We start from the raw sequence: 18,840 nt of genomic DNA, 5'->3' as shown, positions 1-18,840 counted from the left end.
TCTGTATACTCCTGGTCTGATGACTTTGGTGACTATAAACAATTTTTCCCAAGTTGGTGCTAGCTTCCCGATAGCAGCCATTTTTCTCATGGCTTCTAGTCTTCTTAAGGTTAGGTCTCCAACTTTTAGTTCCCCTCATATTATAGTACCGAGTTGCTTTCTGCTGATAGGCAACTGTTCTCACTTGTGCTTCATCCCTAATTTCTTCTAGGGCGTCCAAGTTACTTCTTAGTTTTTCACCATTGAGGTTTTATCATTAAACTGAACCCGATGTGTAGAGATTTTCAGCTCTATGGGAACTACGGCTTCTGTCCCAAATGCTAGTGCGAATGGGGTCTCCCCTATCGGTATCCGAGGTGTAGTCCAAAATACCCACAGAATGCTATGCAGCTTGGATGCCTAGTTCTTTTTAGCACTGTCTAACCATTTCTTCAGCCCTTGAAGGATAGCTCAATTCGTCATCTCGATTTGGCCATTTGTCTGTAGATGAGCTACTGAGGAAAACTTATGCCTTATCCCCGTGTTTCTTGTAAAATTCTGGAAAGAGTTGCAATTGAATTGCTTTCCATTGTCCGATATGAGCGTCCTGGGTATCCCAAACAGGCAGATGATGTTGTCCCATACAAAATCTATCACTTTTCGAGCTATGATGGTGGGCACAACTTCTGCCTCAGGCCACTTGGAGAAATATTTCACGGTTACGATCACAAGTTTCTTCTGCCCCACAGTCTTAGAGAATGGTCCCAGAATGTCTATCCCCCATTGCAAGAATGGCCATGGACTTGATATATTTGACTGTGGCATAGCCAGGCTGTTGATTGCATTGGCGAACCTTTGACAGATGTCATACTTCTTTAGAAACTCTCTCCGCAGGAACTCCGACAATGAATTTGCTGATAAATATGTTTGCTAGGTCTATAAAGTTCCTGATGCTCCCCGACTTCAGACTGTTGAACCATGCTCGGGCTGGTCCTGTTAAGGTGGTTGGAAAGACCTTACACATCAGGGCATCCGAGTGAGTCTGCAACTCCATGAACGTCTTGTTGTTCAAAACATGCTCCTGGGGATTTTTCGTCCTGTCATAGATTGTCAAGGTTGGTATCATGAACTTTTTTGGTATTGTTTCTTGTTGAATCCGTCTTACAAACAGTGATGAGGTTGGCAGTAGGGGACTATTGTTGTCTCGTGCCTCCAGCTCTGTCAATAATTGTTCTTTCAGTCTCTCTAACTTCCAATCTACATCAGTGTCTTCCCTTCTAGGCTTTTTCCTCCAGGTGGTAGTTTCTTTCTAACTCTTTACTCTCCAACCTTTCTACGGGTTCGAAAAAGTAACTTCCAGCTCTATCATTCTCAATGAATTCCCTTGCTTCTGCTATCCTGCCTCTTGCTCGAGTTGCTGGCTCGTTTCTTCGACTTGCTTTCCCGTTTCCATCTTCTATTCTCCTATTACTTGTTGGGAGATTTAATAGTTTAACGTGTACTGGAACTCATTGAAATTGAGCCTTACAACTACGGGTGGTCTTTTCAATGGAGTGCTGAACCCTCTTTACTATAACATCTGGTCTAGCCTCTATTATTTTCTTAAAAAATATGTACTCGTAGGTTTATGCCCTTCCTTGAGTTTTAAGGGCTATCAGCATCAGCCCATGTCCGACTTCACTTTGCTGCTTCTCCATTTTCGTTCCTTCTCTGCGTTTCATGGTTCCTTTCAGCCTTTTATAGGGTTATTTTAAGGAGAAAAATAAATTATTTGAAAAACAACGGTCAAATGCTTGGGGCAAAAAGACTCGAATCTTTTATTACATGGAAATAATTTGAGATCCTATATTTTTCAAAGACTATTTAGGATTGAGATTAAAATTAATTTATTAAATACTACTGAAAAAGTAATTTAAATTTTAAAAATCAATATTATTACATTTCCTATATATTATTTGCATTAAATACCCTTTATTTTTTAATAATATAAATCAAGAGTAGTAGAAAATAATTTGTATTTTGAAAAATAATTTATTTGAAAGACATGTTTCATATATAAACTATTGACTTTCATGGATCAACTTTAATTTTTTAAATGCTTACTGATGATCTGAGATCCAGAAAATATGGTTTTACAGTGAGTTTTTGAATTTAGAAAAAACTTAGGCCCCCAAGAAGAGAATGTTTCTTCCTTTTATCTGTTTCCGTTGTTTGTCAGTGACGTGGTCTGGCTTCCATTGGGCCACTTGTATTTGCCATACTGATATAATCGTACGAGAATATCAGATTCCTGCCCCATGCGTAACGGCCTCTGATTTCTCCCGGGCGCGCATGTGGATGGACCCACAAGGCGGATGGGTCGATCCCCTTCTTGATTCTGAGCTGGACCCAAAGATTGGATTAAAGTTGAGTCCAGATAGGATTTGTTTGATGGGCCGGACCTGGTTCATGTGGGAGACTTGAAGGCCTCCAGATAATGGACTATTGTCATGGGTCTGGCCATAAACCGGGGTGAAGAAATTCAGCAGGCATCGCTTACAAAAAAAAAAAAAAAAACTAAAGATTTTGGAAGGAGAACTCATATATATATATATAGTTAGAAAATCTCAATTATCAAACATGAAGCAATAGAATAAAAGGTGAGGCTTTTACATTGGTACTGTTACTGCAAGAAAAGGGCAACCTTAATTGATTTATTACAACCAATATCTCAAGAAGAAATGAACTTGAAAGTTGATTCCATTAAGTTCGAATTTGAAATCTCGAAGATCTGAAAACAACTTCAATATCAATGAATTAAAACCAATACATATAACTTTTATCCTTCATGTTCTCATAGCCTTAGGCTGAACCACACACTTGGAAGATAACAACATGTCCACTTCCTTTATTAGCCATTACCTAAAGATCATCTAGCAATGATTATCTGTATTTGGTGAACTTGCCTTGTTTAAAGTGATTACAGATGAACTGCTCATAATATCAGCTGGGTAGGTTTAGTACAAATTAGCATTGCTGTTAAAAAAAAAAAAACCATTAATTGCTGAAAATTTTGGATTCAGATTTGTTACAAAGTTCTAAAGTTCTAAGGCAACAAAATTCTATATTTTAATTTAAACAGAATAATTCTCTTTTTTCTTTTTAAACATAAAAACTTTGAACTACGTACTACTTGATTTAACTATATAGTAATGTCCTCAAGTATAACACTCAGCTGTGGAAAAACTTGTGGACATCTCACTAGAACATGAGGAAGAATCCCAAACCAAGTTTGGCTTCCATGTATCGCCCATACTCATAGGCAAACTGAAGGGAAATCCAATAGAAGGGACTGTCTCCCATTGATCATTGATATGTGTCGCGTTCGGATTCTTCATCGGTGCATGATCATCTCCATTGCCAGCATTCACTTGCATCACTTGGGGCAAACAAGTTAATGAGAAGCCATTGCAATGATCTTGTGGCCCTGCAAAGTCTAAGCTACTATCTGTGGCTACCTTATGATATCCAATATCTTCAAGCATTGAGGAAGACATGTTTAACAGCACAGAAGAAACATCAACAGTGCATTTTGCAGGAGCTAGTGTTTCAATGGGAGAAAAGAAAAAATTGTTAGTCAGATCTCCGTTTGAAATGGGAAGATGGTGAGAGAGTTTGATTGGCAATGAACTGTTATGATTCACGGGCTTGAAGGAGGAAAAGTCTGAAGGAGAGAAACTAGTAATAGACGAGTGTTGTATCTCATGATTGTTGTAGTTCAACTGGATGCCTGTACTGGTTTCTGTTGCGAGTGGCATGTTTTGTGAACTAAAGTGATGATGACTAGTTTGTGAGCCTTTGGAAATTAAAGAAGAAGCTGAAGGTTCAGGTAGTGGAGAAACCCAAGGATTTGACAGAGCTCTTTGTGCTGTGGAGTTTGTTTTCTTGAATATCCTGCATATTGCCCATGAGTCCTGCAAGTCCAAAGATTAAGATGTAATTATCAAAATCTGAATCTTAATAATGATAATGAACTGTATAACATGATCTATATTTTCAGATTACTTGGAAACTAAATACTTTACATTGGCAGGAATGGTTTTGTCGATGAATCTCTTGGGTGGTGCAGAGTCTGCGAGACAAGGCAACCGAAACTCATGCATCATCCAATCTGTTTTGATCCCTTTGGCAGCTCTACCTTTATAGAAAACAAGGGATTTCTTCAAGCCAATGCACTTGTTCCCTTCTGACGAGTAAATAGGCCTGTCGGTTCCGGTGGCTTTCCAAAACCCAGCTCCGGTAACCCTATTAGGCCTTGCGCTATTTCTATATTTCCTGTCCCTGGGGCAGTAGAAATACCACTCCTTTTCTCCAGTCGTTGCTAACTCTGCATACAGAAACTAAACATAAGTAACCAGTTTTGGTCGTAAAACATGGGATATATAGTAGAAGTTTATCTTACTTGGAAGATCCCAGGGATCGTATTTGTAGATGTCAAGTTGCTTGATAAGCTCGATCGAGAGAGGCCGCTGTTGAATCTTCCTCTTCAGATAAAACCCTACAAGCTCCTCATCTGTTGGGTGAAATCTAAACCCTGGTAACATCACTTCGTCTATCTTATCAACATCATTTCTCTCATCCATGTCTCTCTATCTCTCCCTCTTAGATCAACAAGCTCCAATCTCAAAATTTTGTTGCAAAAATGAACTAGAAACCAAAATAAACGAAACCCAGAAGTGCAAAAGTAGAGAGCTGCTTTCTAAGTGGAAGAAGACAGAGATTCAAACAGTGAAAAGCAAACCCTAGGGAGCACAGATTTCAGAAGAGAAGTGAAGTGAAAGCGAGAGCTAGCAAGTTGACAATGAATCAGTATTCACTTAATTTGAAGGCAATATATGCTTCCCGAGAAGGGTTCTGCCTCCGAAGGATCAGCCGCCTTTTCTGGTGACTTTAAAAGAAAGAGTGTGTGTGTTTTGCGAGGATCGCGTTGGCTCACAAGGGAAGCTCTAATGGCAAAGCTCTTGATAGAACAACAACCAAGAAAAAAAAAACCCCAAGTCAAGAAATTGGATTTTTGAGTTCAAGACTTCTCTTAATGTTTCTTACACCACTTGATGAAACCTTAATGAATCCATTAAGGTTTTTCTTTTTGTTTAATCCAAATTGAGGAATCTCAAGAAACTCAAAATTAGCAGCTAAACATTGGGATACTAAACCAAGTTTATTTTTTTATTAATATCCCATTAATCACATTGATCCCATGAGAGTTTTTCTCTATCAACTGCAAATCAAGACAAAGAAAACCACATATATAAAAAATTTATATTTGGTCTTTGTTTGAATTACAGATTGGTAAGTGGACCTGAACCAACTTCCAAGACATAAACTTAAAATTATATTCAAATGTGAAATTCCTAAAAGATTAATTTAAGATTAAAGAAGTGATTTAGAATCTCAGAATCCGAAAATCCGGCTTCTATTCCATTCCCTCATCTTCTATTCTACTGAACTTGTCAGATTGATATTTCATTTATAATTTGTATTATTTGCAGATACTACCATGCAACCGTGTGATGTGAAGTCTTGAAGCTGAAGTGCCCGAAGGGGACCACGCCTGCCCTTTTAGGACATTGTTAGGGCATCTGTGTTGACCCTTTTGAGAGAGAACGGGCAACCCATTTGTCAATCACCATTCTGTATATTCTTGACTTTGGGTTCATTGACTATAATACAGAAATTTCTGTTCCATTTTGAACCCTAATCACATCTAAAGTCTGTCATGGACTCAAGGAGTTGGTAAGGATTGCTGTCTGAAAATTTTAATTTTTAATAAACTACCACATTTAATCCTTAAATTTGTAATAAAAATTTAAAATATTAATCTTACGTATTAAGAATATATACATGAATTGATATATCTGAATAATATTTTATTATTTGTTTTTCTTTTAAATCACATATATTTATGTGTATTATTAATAAAAATAATATCTATTATCAATAAAAATCATAAAATATATTATTAAATAAATTTTAAATAGTTTAATCACCGATTTTATAGATAATTGAATCAAAACTTAAATTATTAATTAAATTTAATGTTGATTAACTGAAATTCATGTTTTAATATTTTAACTGCAATCAAATAGTACAAGATTTAATATTGGTTTCACATGAGAGTAAACCTTGAGCCCTAAGCAGCAGCTGGTTTTAGTTGTTTTCACATAAATAGTTCAAATAATGAGAGAAGGGTTTTAATAAAAATACAATTTGATTGCTTATCTAATTTTAATTTTAATAATTAATTAAAATTATATTTAAATAAAAATACAATTTGATTGTTTTTAATTAATTTTCTAATATATATATAGATATATTAAATTAGTAATTAAAAAGAAAAAAATTCACTCATTGTTAAAAATTTTTAATCTGGAGCTGATGAAATTAATCCTCATAGAAACTAGAAATCTTCACCGGGCCTTTTTCTTTTTTCGAACCCTTAGCATCATTAATTTTATTTTCTCTTCGTCCACTTTGAGGTATATATTAAAAAAAATTTTAATTTGTTTCACTTAGTGATATTTTTAAAAATTCAAAAAAAATTATTTTTTTCAACTTTATCACTTAGTCTATATAATTCTCAGCATCTATTTTTTTTTCCCTCATACCACATTTCTCTATAAATATAAGAAATATACTATAAAAGTATTTAATTAATTATTTTTTTATAAAAATAAAATTATTTATTATCTTAATCGTTATACGAAAAATCTTAAATACCACTTTAAAATGGAAGAAAGGAGTACTACATAAATTTAATTTATAGTCTACTTCTTCACACTAAGTATTGCTAAGTTGCATTGATCAAAGGCATTTAATCTTTTAAAAAAATGTTTAATTTCGATTTTGAGTTTTTTTAATCAAAATTTCACTCCCTTTTTCAAATAGGATAGCACCCTCTATGGAGGCATGTCTAAAAAAATTGCCAAGTAGTGGTTGGTTAAGCAAAAGAACTAGTTTTTAAAAAAAAAAATTTAAAAAAAAAAAAAAAAGCAAAACAAGTAGTGAAAGGGCCATGAAAATTTTGAGGAAACAAAAAGAAAAAAAGAAAAGGGCCATGAAATTAATGGGTAAGGTGAGAGAGTCAAATGCGAAACTTGGGACTCCAAATTCAGTGAAACTCCCAAAATGTAGCCCTCGGTTGGAGCCATTTTTGTCTGTTGCTTGACCTAGGGTTTGCTACCCAACCCAAACGTGTAATTAAAGCTATAAAAAAAATGGTCAAACTCTTCAAACACAATCTTCTCTACCTCTTTCTACGTGAAACATTAACCCCTCTTTGCTAACTACAATAATGTAAGTTTCAAGTCCGATTAATTAAGCTCTTAATTGAATTTTACATTATATTTCTTCACCCCAATCCTTTCTCCTCCATTTCTTCAACCTTCATTATTTTGGTTTCACAACAATTAAATGAAGTTATTTAATGCTATACGACTTATTAACTCAAAATTCAACCCTACTTGTTGCAAAATTCCATGGTGGTGGAAAAAGAACATTGTGAAATTAAGTTTTAAAAAAATTTAAAATTAATTAAATTAAAAATATTGAATTTAATCAAACTACTACAATAAGTTGATTCTTTTTTTTTTTATCATGACTTATGCTTTTTCCTTGGGTTGTTTCTTTTTTTACTGACGTTACGGCTTTTCTTCTCTAACGAGTCGAAAAAGTTTACTCCTTAATTTAAAAATAATTTATTCATCTTTTCTTTTAAAATAGGATATATATATAAATTTAGATCTAGTTTGAGAGGGTCTCTTTTTTATATATTTACCTGTTTATTTGTTGGCTTCATAACTAGCTTTTAATCTAGTACTTATTGAATTGGAGGTATCCATTAAGAGTGTAAGTGCTAGTTGAGGTTTCTTTAATGGTACTCCCTTCGGCTACGTGAGATTGAGAGACTTAGGCTCTATCTCCTCCTCAATCTCTCTCCTTAAAGCTCTTTGTTTGGAATTTTGTATGTTTTAGAGTAAACGTGGATTTCTTTTCGTGGGTTGTCTTTTAAAGAATATCTATATCTACTTTGTTTTACGCTACTCTAAATAGGAGTGTAACTGAACCAAACTTTGAAGACTTTAAGTTTGGTTTGTTAAATTTTTTTCAAGCTCCAACTTTACATTTCGAATTCGAACCGAGTATTAATATAGTTTACGAACAATTCAATTATTTATATATATAATATATTTTAATTTAAAATTAAATAATTTTAGTTAAATAAATATATATGCAAATTAGTTTACAAATTTATAAAGAATAAACTCTTAAATTTTAATAGTTCGAATACTAATAAGTTTGAATAGTGTAATTAAACTATATAAATCTGAATTTTAGAAAATTTAAATTTAACTTATGAAAATATATGCAGAATTTGAATTTATTCTTCTTACAATATTAATTTTGGCCTGTTTAACGAGATTATTCATGAACATGTTCGCAAGTCTGCTTATGAACTAGCCGAACTCACAAATTTTAATTAGTCGAATACTATGAAGCTCAATCTAAAAAATTAAGTTTGAACTTGACTCATTTAGAAATTAAGTCGAATTCGATTAAGTTTTTATCAAAGTGAATCTTGAATAACTCACGAAGAGTTTAATTTATTTACATCGTTAACTCTATACTCCTCCTTTGTCTTTGCATGCTTTGAAACGAATGGAGCCGATCCTGACTGTTTCTGAGGAGTTTTTCTTTTGAATGCTTTTGGATAGATACGAAGCTTATATACCTTCACCAATCATTGCTCAAAGAACTAGGTGTTCATAAGCTGGATTTTCCTTTTCAGCCGATAAGCATCCAATGAAGCTTGTAGCGCGCTTCAGTGGTTCTACCAATTGGGTCTCTGTTGTGGGTCAAGTACCCAAATTTTTTGGGGTTATTTTGGGCTAGTTCTATTGTATTTGGGCTTGGATTTTATGTATATATATTTTCTTGGCTCATTGAGTTTGTATTTCCCTTCATATCAATGATACCTTTTTATATTCTAAAAAAAAAAAAAAAACTGGTTTAGTTAAAAGACAATTTTACGGTTTAAATAATGAACTTGTTAACAAGTTCATTTATGAGCTCTTTTTAAATGGGATTTTAATATTATTATATAGTATAAATGATAATTTACTTTCACGCAAATTTTTCTCTGTGATTCCTTTATGGTTCGATACTATCGCCTTTTTCTCTTCTTTAAATTTAACCTCTTCTTTTTCCTTTTTCATGAAAGGCGATTTGCGTCAATTGATTATCGATAAAAAAAATATGTTGTCCCTATTAAGAATTCAAAAGATATTTTGATCATCACTTATGATTTTTGTATAGTAGATATATTTCTCATGTACAATCCAATCAATTTTCAGAATATGCAGATTCTTTTGACAAATTTATGGCGGCAATCTTCGGACAGTTATTGCATTTAAGGATTTAATTTCTAGTTACAAGCCGAATATTTTATTTTTGATGAAAATAAAAACTCTTAGTTCTCATATGAAATTTGATGGTTACTTCTCAGTCAATAGACAAATATTAGGAGGTCTTTCATTAATGTGGAAGAGTCATAAGTCTGTTTGTGTGGTTGACTTTTCTTCAAATTTTATTGATTCAGTTGTTTCAGAAGGTAACGTTCAATGGAGGTTTATTAGTTATTATAGGTTTCTGGAATCGCAACGACGACGTCAGTCTTGAAACCTTATTCGAGTTTTATTTCCTAAAAACTCCCTTCCGTGACTTTATTCTGAAAACTTTAATAATTTATACTCGAGAGATGAGAAAGAAGGAGAAGTATTTTTGGTAAATTATCGTATGCAAGGATTTAGACAAGCAATTGAGAAATATTTTTGCCAAATTATCTTATATAAGAGTTTAATTTTGAATAATTGTAAATTTTTATTAGACTCTACAATTGATATTTCTGTTAATACTACTCTAACTGCTCATACTTTGACTAGAGAATCTATCAAGTATAATCGTGTCTCTGTTTCCGATGGTATCTCTCTTTATTTGATAAAATTTTATTAATACAATCAGTAATTTTGCTTTAAAAAAATATATTATTATATAATATTAAAATTAATAAATAATATTAAAGCTAAATACATTAATTATTCTTAAAATTTACATAAAAAAAGGAAATATGAACAAAATAATGAAAAAAAAGTAAAAAATATATATAAAATCTTATATAATCACATTATGATAGTATAATTGTGTTTTTAAAAACTTTAAATTACAAAGGTTTATGCACGTCCCTAAACGTTTACCGATAAATTTTTTTTTTTTTAAACGTACTTTAAAATTTTAAGAACATACAATATGTAAGTTTAACCTAAATTCATCGTAGTATCAAACAGATTTTTTCAGAACAGAGATAAAGTTTGAATAGCTCAAAACAATCAGTCATTTACCATCTTGAAAAATTGAAAACTCCTAAATTCTTAGTGAATTTAATTTGCAAGAGTTATTATATTATCCAAATCTATAACCCTTCAAAAATAAAAAATATCACAAAAATTTAATTTAATTAATTTCTTTTTTAGTAATTCTTTTATTTAAAATAAAAAAAATTAAGTATTTTTAACTTAAAATTTTATTTTAACAAAAATTAAAATCTTGTACAATTTTATAAAAATTATTTAAATTTTATTTCAGCAAAAAGAGTTATGCTAAACGAAAAGTTAAAAAATTTCTCACTAAAAAAATGTTCAATTGGCGTGATTTAGAATCCTAATATTTATTTTATTGTTCATTAAATGTATATTTAAGGTGAAGGGGGAAAAAGCTCAAAAAAAGGTAGTGTAGTATAATACATTGAGAATACTGTACAGATGCGATTTATTATATTGGAATAAACTTGATTAAATGATTGCAAGCTGCAAGGCTAACAGAACAATAATCCATATTCATACCACAAAACCTGAGACTTGCCACAGCACTAGGTAGCTTTTATAAGAGGACAAGATACTAGTCATTATCCATCTCTTTAAGATCAAGTATTTTGCAAGAATTTAATTCAATTGATTTTCTTAATTGGAAAGGAAGAATTCAATTCACTTTAATTTGAAAATTTTTCGTTTTAAAAACATTTAAAATTTTATATGATTTTACAAGAATTTATTTGAATTTCTCTTTTGTAAAATAATCATACCAAACGAAGGTATATAAAACCAACCTGTTTGATCCATCAAGAAGAAAATGAATGTGATAACACATATAAACTATCCAAATAGAATGAAGCTTTTTGAAAACACAAAGTTTAAGTAACAAAATCCTGCCAAAGAAGTTGTGTTATTCTCCTAATCATACATCTAAGACTAACTAATCAACTTTGCATATGTATCCTCCTGCACCTTTTCTCTTTTTCTAAACCACTTGAACAAGGTAATCGAAAAAGAAATATAATGGTATGCTAGAAATACGCACTGATTGAACAAAGGTTCCTTACTGATGTGTAACGGAACTCTGCTACTGTCAGGTTGCCTGCAATATTTCCTTGATATCATATCCTTGGAGCTGTACATATAAACAACCAAAATAAGCAGAAGCATTCTTTCCCGGACTCAACACTTCATTTGCCCCAACAAAATCAGAAACTATAAAATGCCAGTTTAGACCCATCAAGCAAAGAAAATACTTATGAAAAGGAAGTAACATACCTGAAGAAAGGTGAGAATTAGGATCACTCCTGAGTTCCAGAAAGCATGAATTGTAATTGGGGTTACAAGGTTGCGAGTTTGAGCATATGAAAATCCAAGAATAATCCCTGGACAGGAATAAAATTCTTTTGATTTCTCCAAAAATGAAGGACAAAACTAGGTATCTATACCTTGGAAAGCCACAGCTTAAAATGATATTGAAGAATGTAATGGATAATTATAAATAGAAAATATAGTCAGTGTAAACATGTTACCTAACACAAATAGCTGGGGAAACTCTCCAGGGGTTAGATGTGCTATTGCAAATACCGCGGCACTAATTAGAACAGAAATTGGCGTAGGCACCCTGCAGAAAAATTTGAGAATATATGTGTTGAGAATCGAACAATCACACAATCTAAAAAATAAGTATGAAAAGAAATTAAAACATAAATTTAACGTGGTTCACCAATTTGATTACGTCCACAACAGCTAGACTTTTCTTTCTCTGTGAGTTTTGAAACAGAATACACTAGGAAAATATTATATATTTATATGTCCAAAGAAAATACAAAAAGACAAAATAGCCCTCAAAAAAATTCGCCCTGGAGACACACCCCCGGCGGATCTGCGACAGTAGGGCATGGTGTACAGTCCATAATATATTATTAGACTCCATATTTTAACAATACAATGGCATAAACACAGTTCAGAACAAAATGGTTGGCAACAATTATCTAAGGAAGAATCCTATAAAAAATCAAACTCAAAATAGCTAAACTCCTTGAGGTAGAAACATGGATGCAAACATTTGTGGTCATTTTCCCAAGCAAAATTATGATTATTGATTACAGATAGTAACAACAGGCAGTAGCATAATATTAAATCTGGAAAATTCAAAATGAATCAGGATTCCAACAAGTTAATTTTGTATACACTTCAGACATAAGCTCGAGTAATCCTCACCCAGCTATTTAATGTTGAATATTCCACCATTTAACTTCGTGAAGTTCATATACATTGCATCGACCCATAACAAATCTTGTTTCACTTTTTTTTTTGTTTGATTTTATGGTCATTTAGGAATTATCTGATTAAAATCCTTATGGAGATTGTAAATGTAAATTTTGTAATTTGATTCTGTAGAATGGAAGCTTATGTTTTTGTAATGAGTAAAATGAAGCGTCATGAATGGGATTTGTAGATTTGGGAGAACTGGTCAGTTATAATGGAACTAACCTATAATACCCTCATCCTTCTGTCCCTCTCCCCTCTCCAGTCTATCTCCCTCCATCCCAAGTTAATTTTGTGTACACTTCAGACATAAGCTCGAGTAATCCTCACCCAGCTAATTAATGTTGAATATTCCACCATTTAACTTCGTGAAGTTCATATACATTGCATCGACCCATAACAAATCTTGTTTCACATGTTTTTTGGTTTGATTTTATGGTCATTTAGGAATTATCTGATTAAAATCCTTATGGAGATTGTAAATGTAAATTCTGTAATTTGATTCTGTAGTATGGAAGCTTATGTTTTTGTAATGATTAAAATGAAGCGTCATGAATGGGATTTGTAGATTTGGGAGAACTGGTCAGTTATAATGGAACTAACCTATAATACCCTTATCCTTCTGTCCCTCTCCCCTCTCCAGTCTATCTCCCTCCATCCCATTTTTGTCTCTCCTCCCCTCTATCTCCATCTCCTTGCTCCTTTTACCTCTCTCTCTCTCTCTCTCTCTCTCTCTCTCATTTGCTTATCCAAATTCAATTCCTTTAATTTTACCAAATAAAAAACAGAGCAAATAAACGATAAAGAGGGAATCAGGACAATCAAGCAAACAATGGCCTCCCTCCCTCCGAACGTAGACACCTCTGGATCCAAAGACAAAAAAAATTATGTATCAATACAATTAGGAACCACAACAAATGCAATAATTTGAAAGGAACCAATCAATCATAATCTAATCCATGAACAAAAATCCATTGCAATCTCATTATATATTGCATAACAAAAATAAATACTTGTAAACAAAACAAAAACTGAAAAAAATTGAAGAAGAAAGCTAACTGAGAGAGATAGCAAGCTTAAAAAAATTCAGATGGGGCAAGTTTTGCTTTGGCAAACACATTTTTCCTATCTTATAAGCATCAAATACACCAAAATTGCAATTCCAACTCAAACCAAAATTTGCAACTCCATATAGCCAACACTGCAACTGACATGAGATACCTCCCCCTCTCTTAACTCCTCACCCACCTTCCCCTTTTGGCACTTGATTGTTTACCCCCAAAATTAAGGGGAAGATGACAACTCCATAAACCCAAATTACAACTCCAAACCAAACAAATCTACAACTCCATGGCCAACTCTGGTACTGCCATGAGACGCCTCCCCCTTTCCTACTTCCATGAGCCACCTTCCCCTTTTTGCATTCCATTGTTTAACCCCCGAAGTTCAAGGGAAGTCAAAATTGTTAGAAAATAGACCTAGAATGCCAGTTTCAAACGACAGCCTTAGAATTGAAAGAAGATAAACATCCCATTGCAGCCTACCCATTTCAAGATTGAGAAATGTCTCCAGGGAGAGGAAGAACTCATGGAATTGATCGGGAAAGAAAAAACAGGGAGAAGGAGAGAGGAGACACATCTGAAAGAGCCTACATGTTGCCGTGGGAGGAGATGATCGAGCCTGGATGAGGTTTTCTCCTGTCTTGACAAGAAGAAGCAACTCAGGTGAGGAGGATCCACAAGTATTATGGCGGTGGTCTAGAGGTGATGTGATTTTGGGAGGGTCACTGGTTTATGGCCATTTTCAGCAGCACAAAAAATGAAGGAGAGTTTGCAATAGCAAGAGAGAGAAATAGAAAAAGAATCAAATTTCCCTTATTTTCCCTCATCTCATTACGGGTATATCAGCTTTGTTTGCTGAATAAACAGCCATTAGACATTAAAGTGGCCGGAGGAACCTAATGTTAACAAAAGCAAACTTAGGGACCTAATCATCTATTCTCAAAACACATGGAATGAAGTCTTAATTATGACATAATGTATGGATGAAAATGTCATTTTCCCTATCTAATATCACTTTCTTTCAAAATGTTACGTTGATCATGAAACATTAGTTTAACTTATTCCATCTCCTTCTACCTAAAATTTAATTCACATTTGTACTTTCAATTTCTACTGAATTCTTTTTGAAGTTTATGTGAATGTCAGAACCTACAAAAATTCGTCAACTAGGTTTAAATATCTAACCAAATGAAGATACCAAAAAAAAATGCTCGTGATACTAAATTTAGCTTCCAGGTTCTCATATTCTGGCATGGAGCAATTCCAAATTTCCAATTCCGACTCCACATCCACGCACATGAAGGTACATGTACTTGTATCCTTATATTGAGTGGATCATGCAAAGAATACATTCACAGGATAACAATAAGCTATGATTTTATCAATATTAAAATAGAATGCTTATTTCCAGAATCAGACAGAACAATACCACTTCGTCAGAGACACCATGAAAAATCCTCGAAAAACAGTCTCTTCTAGAATTGGAGCAAGGACACCAGTAATGCCCACCAAGCAAGCAGTGCTACAATGGCAGTCCATATCATTAGGTTATTTGTTCAATACTTCAAACCTCAAATCAACAGATGGCAATACTGAAGGGTAGAGTATTTCTTATAGGAGAGCATTGCGACTTGCGCATGTTAAAATAAACAACATAGAAGACCTGCTCTTTGAATACCTGATACTTGAAGATCCAATTAATGGAAGAAGCAGAACAAGAGAATCAGTCTGCAATAATGTCATATACATGATAAGGATTATCTTGCAATAGAAAACAAAACAAAAAAAAAAAAAACAATTCTAATATTCACAATCATATGCCGGAATGAATATTGAATCGCAGGAATCACAGGAGCATGATAAACTTAATTAAACAACTCCATCTAAGATAAGTATATAATTTTGTTAGTTGTGGTATAGTGATGAGACATTTAAGCTTAGCATTTTGAAGATTAAAAGCACCATATGAATTTTGAAATATGGAATAAACTACCATCTTTTTTCACCGTAGCCTATAATAACAGCAGAAACAGGTTTAAGTTAAGACTTAAGAACCAGTTCCTAACCTCTCTTTGTGGAGTCTCACCACTAAATGCAGACATTGCAACTCCTGTCAATGCAACAGCAATCAGAGCACTCACAAGACCAATCACTGCCCACAAAAGCCACCCCTTCTGTAGATTGAAAGGTTCCCTCAAATCTAAAACAATAACTCATATCAAATTAAAAAATAAAAAGTCAAGAACTTAAGCAGAAGACAAAAGAAAAAGATATTAACAAACAAAAAACTGGAAGCATTAACGTCGATACCAAATTATCTATTACAAGGGCATATAAAACTAATCATCCCTTCTCAGACTAAGAGAAGCAGCATGCAGTAATTCACCCTAATATCTTTTTAGAATTAACAGAAATCAGTGTAGACTGTGTAGCAAACATCACAAGGATGGTACCATAGCAGTGAATAACATTTAAAAAATCGGTATCATAGGGAAAAATATAGGAACAAGCAGTGAATAACATTTAAAAGATATGTACCATAGCGAAACATATCTTCAGGAAGTGGTTGGAAGGTGTTTGCGATACTATAAATAACTCCAAGTACCACTGCAGTCGTAATGCTGCAAAAAGAATAGCTAAACAAACTTAGACCTAAGAAGAGCTTCAAAGAGAGTTGCATCCACACTTCAGCATTTGTACCAATCAAAGCAGAGCACATTCATTGACTTCTTAGTTTCTAGTCTACGCTAGTAGCTATTATCACGCATTACCTGAATTTCTATCATAAATTTGCCTAAAGAACTCCTGATTTGCCACTAATTGTCAAACGACAGAATACCAAGGAGAAGTAATCCATACCTCTGGTCCAAGAACAGCAACTCTGCTTTCTCATCTAAACTTAATTCTTCAATTTTAATTCCTAGTAATGGAATAGCTGCTGCCTCTGCTAAACCTGTCAAAACAAAACTGCCTGGCGAAAAATTTAACTTCACTCTAAAACCAAATCAAAGGAAGAAAAAAAATTGAGGCCATCCAGTGTTTCAAATTTTATAATGACAGCAATTTAGCAAAAACATGAAACCCAAATAAAAGCCATGCGTAAATTGGGAATCAAATATTCAATTACAGCAAAAGGAAACCTTAATCCACATGCAAGCGAGGTTAAGGAAGCAGTTTGCCATTGCCAAGGCACTTCCCATCGCTTAAGTATCGGCCAGTCCAGTCCACCTTCCTGAGAAACACGTATTCTTATCATCTAAATAAGAGAATAGATTAACTCTTAAACAATGAAAATAAGCTAGAAAAACCAAACCTGCCCATCAAAATTGCCATTAGATTTTTCTCGAGCATTGAAGAAGCAAACTGAATGTAACCTTCTCTTAGGAATTGAAAATATTGGCGAGGTACCGAAGCTTAGTGATGAATTTGGTCTGTTGATAATAAGAGGGTGACTCTGTTTGGCTAATAATCTGGGCGAAGGTAGCCTTGGAGAATCAGAGATACAGTAGAATGAAGATTGAGCTACAGACAAGAAGATAGACGAAACCATGATTTGGGTTCTGCTTAGTAAGAACCAGGAAACAAGAATTTTTAGCTGTGGCCTGTGCGTTTGTAGAAAAGCTAGAGGGCTGAGTGACCTCTCGCTGAGCGGAGGATAAGGCTGGAACCTGGAGATACAGCTCAGAGAGGGGCTTGTCAGATATACGTAAATAAATAAACTCTAATATTAGGATATATTTTTAAATTTATGTTCAGTATATTTTACGAAAAATATATTTTTTAAAATATTTAAAAAATTTAATTAAAAGAAAAAAATTTTAATTTAGAATTAAATAATGAAAAATATGTTCCGTAAACAAACAAAACTTAGTATAATTTTTTTTTTTATCTTTAAAAGATTCATGATCTAATTTGTTTACGCTATTGCGTTCTGTTTTTGCTATTAATTTCAATTTAACTAAATTAAAATAATCGTAATATTAGATTGTTTGGCTAAATTAATTTGCATAAAAAATTTAAATAAAATTTTATACAATTATATTATTTTATTTTAAATGAAAATTGTTTCAAATTAAAAAAATTAAATTATTTATTTATTTTTATTATAATTTGTCTATATTTTTTATTTTTTATCAATTAAATTATATATTTTAATATTTAACTAAATACATTCTATCATTATTTATTTAGTTTTATATTTATAAAATTATAAAATTACTTTCTTTTAACTATTAAATGCATTTAAAAATTCTATTTAAATTATTATTATTTTTTAATTTTTTAATAATTTTATAATATCAATTTATCTTTATTTTAATTAAAATTATTATCGATTGATTTTTTTTAATTTACCAATATGCTTATTATTTAATATTATTTTAAAAATATTATTAAAAAATAATCATATTAAATATATTAATTATAAAATATAAAATATAATTTAAAATAATATTTAATATTATTTAATTTAAAAATGTTAAAAATAATAAAATATTTTTTAAAATTGTTTTTTTAACTCTTAATTATAATACTAATTATATATTTTTTTAAATTATAATAATATAATATTTAGAGTAAATTTTAAAAAATTAACAATATATTAATTATTTAATTTGACTTAATTAAGTGGCTAAAAAACTAACGGGAGCCATCGACGTATTTACCGGGCCTAATTCCAGTCTTGTGTTGGACCTTACCTAATGCCCATATTTGAAATTCCAAAATTTTCTTGCTACATGAGTTAAATTTTTTAATAAATTTTATTTTTTTTTCATTTTATTTTTAATTTTTTAATATTAAATTAAATTATTTTAATTTTAATTAAAGTCTAATTTTTATATACATGATAAAGTAATAGTCAAAATTTTTTATTAAAATAAAATAAATCGAATAATTTAATTTTTTAAAAATGTAAAATTAAATTAAAATTTTAAATTAATTTAATTTGATAAATTATTCTGGTACAAATCGAATATCAATAATCTAATATTAAATATTTTAAAAACGAGTAAAAAACAAAAATTACTAATACTTAATAGATAATTTATATGTGTGTATATATATATATATATATATATATATATATATATATAGAAACCCATCCAAGAAGAAGTGGCATGGCA

The 18,840-nt window shown here is 32.0% G+C and overlaps 2 protein-coding genes across 2 annotated transcripts; both read right to left on the bottom strand.

Moving 5' to 3' along the window:
* Positions 1-2,997: 2,997 nt before the first annotated feature.
* LOC110616129 (protein FEZ) lies at positions 2,998-4,918 on the bottom strand. Its single transcript, XM_021758452.2, has 3 exons — positions 4,421-4,918; positions 4,044-4,345; positions 2,998-3,932 (listed from the first exon to the last, which is right to left on the bottom strand). Exons 1-3 carry the CDS (start codon positions 4,599-4,601, stop codon positions 3,177-3,179), a joined length of 1,239 nt encoding a protein of 412 aa, XP_021614144.1. The 5' UTR covers positions 4,602-4,918; the 3' UTR covers positions 2,998-3,176.
* Positions 4,919-11,226: 6,308 nt separating this feature from the next.
* LOC110615656 (putative membrane peptidase YdiL) lies at positions 11,227-17,418 on the bottom strand. The gene is made up of 10 exons (XM_021757651.2): positions 17,031-17,418; positions 16,858-16,949; positions 16,577-16,684; positions 16,256-16,338; positions 15,784-15,917; positions 15,396-15,445; positions 15,147-15,239; positions 11,918-12,009; positions 11,664-11,770; positions 11,227-11,520 (listed from the first exon to the last, which is right to left on the bottom strand). Exons 1-10 carry the CDS (start codon positions 17,265-17,267, stop codon positions 11,479-11,481), a joined length of 1,038 nt encoding a protein of 345 aa, XP_021613343.1. The 5' UTR covers positions 17,268-17,418; the 3' UTR covers positions 11,227-11,478.
* Positions 17,419-18,840: the final 1,422 nt, after the last annotated feature.

The sequence above is a fragment of the Manihot esculenta genome, chromosome 5 (genome assembly GCF_001659605.2).
Source record: "Manihot esculenta cultivar AM560-2 chromosome 5, M.esculenta_v8, whole genome shotgun sequence".
Classification (NCBI taxonomy): Eukaryota; Viridiplantae; Streptophyta; class Magnoliopsida; order Malpighiales; family Euphorbiaceae; genus Manihot; species Manihot esculenta.
Note: the sequence above shows the minus strand (reverse complement) of the source record. Positions and strands in the feature narration are given on the sequence as shown.